Raw genomic sequence first — 7,567 nt, 5'->3', positions numbered from 1 at the left:
CTACAATAATCCCCCACGGGGAAACTACCCAATCCAATGTAAGTATGGGGCCTTGTCTCCCACATGGTCTTAACCCACCCACATATTAGGGTTGCTCCCCTAATAATAATGGTAACAAATCTTCACTAATTGATGAATTTTCCTTGGTCAATGGTAGATCCCCAATTTCTGGTTGGTGATAGATCTAATTTGGTTAGGTAATCTTTTTCCGTTTATGTAGTTGGTTGAACTTCCTTGATTAATGACTCCTTCCCCATTGATTGTAAAGCTTAATTGATTGGTGCACCCACAAATGTGGTTGGTGAACCAATATGTGGGTGGGAAACTCATGTGGCCAATATATTGGGGTAGGTTGGCTTGAGCAATAGATATTTCCCCATTGGTAATAGGTCTCATGGGAAAGATCTTGCTTTCTTAGTTGAAGAAGAATAGTATTTGGTTTCCTTTCTACTATTTTATATTCAAATATGGAATTTGATTAACAAATTGCTGATCATAAGCAGTTTTTTCATTAAATATAATTAAATTCCCAAGCAAAGCCTTGAAAAATAGAAATTCACAAATACATTTAGGAGAAAGATCAAAGAAAATAAATTTTTAAATTAAAAATAAAAATTCACAAATACATTTATGATAAAATCAAAGAAAAAATCAAAGAAAATTAACTAATAAATATTGTGGAAGTGTTTAATGAGGGAGAGGAATTTTCTCGGGATGGCTAAAAGTGATTGTAATTTGAGAAAAAAATTCAATAATAATTTTGCTGTAGTAGTGTTTGAATTTATGTTTTTGATTTAACACCATTAAACACTTCTATAACATCCAAAATCTTAAAATTTAATAGCTATAACCTGGATTTACAAGAATCCCTACAAAAAAAAATTCAATAACGCTATTTGAATACGTTTTTGAAATCAGCTGTAAACCAGGTTGAAACACAACCCCTTAGCTTGTTCACCCTCTTCGTTTTGTAGAAATAACAGCCAATTTCCTGGAAGACCCCGCCGGCTCTGCGAATTATCTACCTCACTGTATATTCTCTGTATGTGTCTCTTCAATGTGTTCTCCACTGACTGCAAATATGCTTTCTCCGTATGTGTCTCTTCAATGTGTTTTCCATTGACTGCAAATATGCTTTCTTCTCCGGCTGAGTAGCAGAGCAATTAAAGGATTCCTGATACCCAGAATAAGCCGGCGCCCAATTCTCCAAATACAAATTCATGGATGACATGGACGGATTTCTGTTGCCCCATCGAGTCTCAGAACTTCGGGCGAATCGAGAGAATCGGCGCGCTCGGAAGCAACGGTGCTCTCCATATCGATGCTCCTGCCGTTTCTTGTTCCTTCCGCCACAACCGCTATCTCGTTTGGCTGGGTAATATTGGGGAATTCGATGATACCGTAGGCGGTGCCCGCGGGGTTCGCGCCGTCCGTGGGCAGCAGACTGGTTCGGCAGAGAGGGCACGTTGTGTGCGAGAAGAGCCACGTGTCGATGCAGTCCGGATGGAAGGCGTGGCTGCACTTGGGCAGCCAGCGGAGCTGCTCGTCGCCTGCGAATTCACCGAGACAGACCGCGCACTCGCGCGTAATTTCTTTTGTCCGCGTCTTGAGATCCTTGACGAGATTGTAATTGAACACCGGGAAGCTTTCAATGGCGGCTCTGTCGAGACCACGGGTGCCCTGAGCATTGCCGGATCCCCTCGCCCTTCGTCTCGAATTTCTGTCGCTTTCCTCGCCGCCGATGCAAAAACCAACGAAGAAAATCACGCTCAGCATCACGATGATGATCGCCATGGATGTGTTGAAATGAGAGTTGAGATATTCTTTGTCAGCGGATGGGGCGCTGCTGCTGTTACCGTTCAATTCCACTCCAGAAGGGGAACTCAGATTCCCAGAGCTTCCTGTGACGAATGAATTGAAACCTCCGTCCCTCGGAACTGGATCGCTGGAACTGTTCACTAATCTTCTGTTCTTCATTAATCCTATTCCGAGCAATCAACACGACTGATAAAATTGAGAATCAGAAACAACAATTGAGAATCAGAAAATGTTGTTGCAGAGAGAGAGTAGTTGCATAGAACAAGGAGACTCAGCTTCTAAGAGTTGTATCGAACTAGAAAATCTTTGTGGCCATATACGTCAACTGAGAACACTTGGCATCCATATCTGTAACGAGTATCGCATTTTTATTTAAAGAACGTTATTGGGCCAGCGGCATAATAGTCAAGACTCTCTGATTGCTTTGATGTGGACCGTAGAGTTCACTCAAGAGGATCGGATTTATTCCACCAGTTAAATCAGAAAAGTAATGATAATATATTGGTTTTTTCAATACAATTATTGAGTTATAAAGTTTAAAGTTATAATTTCTCTGAAATATAGGTAAGAGGGACTTGTCCAACGGCAATTTATTCCTCATTTGATTGATTTTTTCTTGCTCAAATCTATTCTCCCTTTATCTCTATTGTACGAGAGGATAGGTGTCATTCACAGGAAATTGATAATTACAAGTCATATTTTATTTTTTATTATTATTATCATTGGAAATTAATAAGTATTTTTTAATTAAATAGTGAATTTTCATTATTATAGCTGCCGTGTATAATATTAGTTATTCAATTTTATTTTGGATTGTTTATCAATTTGTCTTTGACCAGAAAATTATGTCATTTATCTATAATTTAATATTGGAAATTTAATTTTTGTTATTTTTTTATTATTATTTAAATTTATTTATTTATAAGGTGATTATTTGAGGTCTTATTATGAGTTGTTTAGTAACTTTCTTTTCTATACATATGTATACATACTTTTTTTTTTTTTTTTTGCATGAATTATAGTTTTTTCTCATATTTTCAATTTAAGATGACAAAATTTAAAGATATATATATATATAATTTATTTATTTTATATGTTTTTTTTTTGTTTTTTTTCAATTCCAATTATATTATCTTTATCAGTGTTTCTTTTCTAATTTTACTAAGAAAGTTTTATTGATGTATAGTTACTAATTTTTAAGATCTCATAAGCATTTTTTTCGTAACTTTGTTGAATTTGTTTTATTTAAACATAATTTTTATAATTTGTGCCTCCAAGTATATATGATCCATCTTAATTCATGATTTATCAAGTGTAAAAAAATCAATTTTTTGAAAATTCAAACTTTTCCTCAAATTTATACCTAAAAATCAATAACATCTCTTTCTCTATATTTAATAAATCCAAATTAAAATAAATTTAAGCTAATCTAATATATTTATAGTTAATTTAATTAATATTATAAAAACTTTGACATAATTACATTACACCCAAATTATCGTTATTTATTTTTCTACGAAAGATAATTAATATTAAGGTTAAAGTTTAAATCATAAATTAACTCGTTTATGGAGATAAAGAATATTATTATAATTGATTTTAATATAACATTAATTCAAGTAAGTGACATTTTATACTTTTGTATATAAGTGATTAACATTTTATAGGATTATTATACATATTATAGAGTTCGTAAGAGCGCGAAATAGTTTAGCAAACTAGTTTGAGAGATATAACAACATTAATAACAGTACATTAGATTTATGTAAACAACATTAATAACAGTACATTAGATTTATGTTTAACTGTTTTGTGTTTTAAATTGAGTTTAGAAATATAACTGAAATTATTTTCGTTAAATGGGATGTATTTTTAACTAGTGTTACTTGCTGTAAATATGGTATTATGTATTTAGTTTGGTTTTAATGGTTTATTAGTTTGTATTAAAAAATTATGTCATTTATGATAATTTAATATTAGGAATTTATTTTTTGTTATTTATTATTATTATTTAGTAAGGTGATTAGTTGATGTCTTATTATGAGTTGTTTAGTAACTTCCATTTCTATCAAGTTACTAATTGTTTGTTTTTAGTTTTATTTCCTTTGCCATTTATTTATGTATTTATTTCTCCATTTTCATGAATTATAGTTTCCTTCATAATTTTTCAATTTAAAAAATATTTAAAAAATCAATCTTTCTTTCTTTCTTCTTCTTCTTTTTTTTTTTTAAGTAATTTTTTTTAGTTTTATTATTTTTTTAATTTGACTGACATATATATATATATATATATATATATATATATATATATATATATATATATCTCTGTCTTTTTCTATGGTATTTTTTAAGATGACAAATTTTAAAGAAGAAAAAATAATTTAAAAAAAATTTCCAATATTTTTTTTTTTAAGTTTTCTTACCTTTTTAATTTGATTTGTTTTGTTTTTTTTCCCCCTCTATTTTCAATTCCAATTACATTAATCATAATTTGTTTTCTTCTTTACACAAAGCTTTTATAATTAATAACTATTATGATAATTAGTTATTAGTTTTTAGAATCTTGTGAGTATTTCTTTTCTAATTTTACTAAGAAAGTTTTATTGATGTATAGTTACTAATTTTTAGGATGCCGTGATTGTAACTTTGTTGAATTTTGTTTTATTTAAGCATGGTTTTTATAATTTGTGCCTCCAAGTAAATCCAATTTTTTTTGTTTTGTTTTGTTTTTAATTACTTTTGTGTGTCTGTGATTAATGTCTATTATTCTCCAAGTAAACTCGACCTAGGATATTATAGGATCTCACTTTGAAGTTCCATATTCTATTTCAAGTGGCTGGAGATTGTCTGTATTTATTGGGAGGTGATCTTCAATTTCTCATCTGTTTCAATTGGTTTGTTGAAGTTGTTTTATCTTCTTTCCTCAAATCAAACACATAAGATTAGTCTTAGTTACTATGCAAAAAGTTAATGTGTGAATTTTGTTAAAACGGTTTAATCTATTGCAACTTTATTCCTAATTTTATTCAAAGTGACTATCAAATTCAAACAATTTAGTACTAAATCACAAATCTTAAACAAACCTATAATATTTAGATTTTTTTGAAAAACGACTAATAATATATTTTATTTGTTTTAATATTTAAAATATTTAAATGATCTTTTTTCACAATACTAAATGTGTTAAAAACTAAGTGTTTTGATATCCATGTATAATTACTTGTGATTTAACTTATATAACGGTGTGAGTTATAACTCAGTTGTTAAATTAATAGTAAAAAAATTGTTATTACGAATTATTCATAAATATTAATTAACATGTCTTTGCAATTTAATTTAAAAATTAATTTAATATTAAATCACAAATTATAGATCATCTCAAGTCAATTTTTCTCTCCCAAAGAAATAGACATCATTTGAGTGATAGCAATAAAAGTTTTGTTTTATATTCCCATGCTTTCACTGCCACAAACACAATTGCATTCAACTCTATATCAATCATGTTCAATTCCCATAAACTTTGTAGGAGGCAATTAGTTGGGCAAAATAGTTTCTTGGAATTGACATCTTGTTGAGTTGCAACTAAGTTTCTCCATATCAATTTGAACCAAACACTCGCAAAAAGGAGAAGTTATAAAGTTATAAATCTTTATTACAACGAATGAGGTAGGGCTCTCACCAAAAAGGAACATTTTCGTACAACATTTTCACTTTCATTTCTATTTTTTTATGAAGACTTTAATTGATCATTTCACACCTTATCAACAATTCATACTCCAATTAGCTATATTTAAACTAAGTGGCAGGTAGAGCTACTATGTAGTACTAGTTTAAAATGAGTTTTCAGTTATATAAATAAATTTAGCATCATATTTATATTGTATAGATTTTAAAATTTAAACTTATCATTCTCCTAACACTCATAAAAATAAAAAAATTAGTATTAAAAATATTCTCAGAATGGAGGCTTTTGTGATTCATAATTATAACAAAAACCTGTCTACGATTTTGAACCACTTCATTATCAGGACATACATGGATAGTTGAACTAAAGAACTAATAAATAGTAGAGATGCAATGATAGCTAAAATGTTTTATTTATGTGGTTAAAACAAGTGTTTTTCTAGACTCCTGCACGCGCGACGCTACTCTCTGCGACCGCCTCCCTGCAACCCCTCTTCTCAGCCATGGCTTCAGCGGGAGGCTCTGAGCCTCCTTCCTCCCTCCCCCTTGAGCTACTGGCCTTCAAACAGATGGTGGGCGACTGCAGCAAGCGCCCAATCTCGGCCTCCCAACAGAAATTTGTCAAGAAGATGGAAACAATCCTGACCGTAGCACTCCCAGCTGAAGAGCCATGCCATGCTGCCCTGAATATTGCAGAAAGAGGACTCATTGGCCAGTTCACTGGGCTATGGCCATCACCAAGAGCCATCGAATTGTGGGTGCAACGCAACTGGAGACCGTTGGTATTAGAAGGAATAAAATGTCACTTTGTCGGTAAGGGTTACTTCGTTTTCATTTTTGACTGCATTGAAGACAAGAACCTCATTTTTAGAAATGGGCCATATTTCATGGGACCCCAGGGCCTTTACCTGAACAAATGGACCCCGGATTTTGATCCAGCACAAGATGTGCCCTCGGCTGTTCCTGTCTGGGTGTGCCTCCCCCACTTACCCCTACACTGTTGGAGCCCGAAGACTTTAGAAATCATTGGAAACACCCTAGGAAAGTACATTGACAGAGTAGACAGGAAGGGACAATACTCCTGTGCCAGAATCTGTGTCGAGGTAGATCTGGAAGTTGGGCTTCCAGAAGCTATAAAACTAACAGTGGCAGATTGGTCACATGTGCAAGAACTGGACTACGAACAACTACCCTTCAAGTGTAGACACTGCCATGGATACGGGCACTTTGCAAGAAACTGTAAAAAGAAATCTGAAGAAGAAGTAAAGAAAACAAAAGGAGACCAATGGACATTAGTGCAGAAAAAAACCTCTTCGAAGCAGCATAATAAACAGAGAGGGAAAGGGGCAAAAGTCGGGAACAGTGAGCCATCCACAGAATTGCAGCCGGAAGGGACAACGCTCCCACGAATAAACCTTCCCCCAAATTCCTTCGTAGCTCTCAGCACATAGAAGGAAACCCCTGCCATGGAAAGTGATGCAGAACAGTAGGCAAACCCCTCACTAATTGAGGAAGGAAATGTAGGGGCCTCCCCAGTCCAAAATGACTACCCAGAAAGAGAAAACCCGTCATCCACATATGCAGACATGATAAGAAAAAAGCCTCTGGAACTAACAGGCTCACCGAAAGAGGAGACAAAGGAAAGACCCTCGAAGCGGGCAGGGAGGAAATCCCTCAAGGAAGCAAGAGAAGAAGAAGCAGAGAGGCAAAAAAATGCAAGGAAGCTAGTCCACCCTAGAAATGTCCATAAGTTGAAACACCAGAGCACGACTATTAAAGGGAGGCCTCTCTCCACCACCCCAAATAAATAATGCGTATAGTCTCTTGGAACTGTAGAGGCTTGGGGAACCATATGAAGCCTATAGCTACTAAAGATCTCATGAAAATAGAAACCCCAGAGATCCTAATGCTTCAAGAGACAAAAATATAAGGGGAAGCCCTTGTTGAGTTAAGCAGAACAACTTGGAAGACTAAAGCTGGGATGACAGTAAGCGCAAGGGGAACCTCAGGAGGACTTGCCACAGTCTGGATGGAGGATCTGTTCCAATTGGAGAACTCCTTTGAG

At 33.7% G+C, this 7,567-nt stretch overlaps 2 protein-coding genes across 2 annotated transcripts; one reads left to right on the top strand and one right to left on the bottom strand.

Annotated features, from left to right (window-relative positions):
* Window positions 1–582: 582 nt before the first annotated feature.
* On the bottom strand, window positions 583–2,131 carry LOC149234513 (RING-H2 finger protein ATL11-like). Its single transcript, XM_089461197.1, has one exon. It carries the CDS (start codon window positions 1,975–1,977, stop codon window positions 1,219–1,221), a length of 759 nt encoding a protein of 252 aa, XP_089317323.1. The 5' UTR covers window positions 1,978–2,131; the 3' UTR covers window positions 583–1,218.
* Window positions 2,132–6,005: 3,874 nt separating this feature from the next.
* Window positions 6,006–6,953, top strand: LOC149234512 (uncharacterized). The gene has a single exon (XM_089368292.1). It carries the CDS (start codon window positions 6,006–6,008, stop codon window positions 6,951–6,953), a length of 948 nt encoding a protein of 315 aa, XP_089224418.1.
* Window positions 6,954–7,567: the final 614 nt, after the last annotated feature.

The sequence above is a fragment of the Pinus tabuliformis genome, chromosome 8 (genome assembly GCF_031772625.1).
Source record: "Pinus tabuliformis cultivar Carrire ecotype Pingquan chromosome 8, CPIR1, whole genome shotgun sequence".
Lineage (NCBI taxonomy): Eukaryota > Viridiplantae > Streptophyta > Pinopsida > Pinales > Pinaceae > Pinus > Pinus tabuliformis.
Note: the sequence above shows the minus strand (reverse complement) of the source record. Positions and strands in the feature narration are given on the sequence as shown.

What these genes read in the sequence shown, in the direction of transcription:
- LOC149234513 (XM_089461197.1), bottom strand. Translation starts at nt 1,977, where the DNA reads ATGAAGAACAGAAGATTAGTGAACAGTTCCAGCGATCCAGTTCCGAGG.
- LOC149234512 (XM_089368292.1), top strand. Translation starts at nt 6,006, where the DNA reads ATGGCTTCAGCGGGAGGCTCTGAGCCTCCTTCCTCCCTCCCCCTTGAG.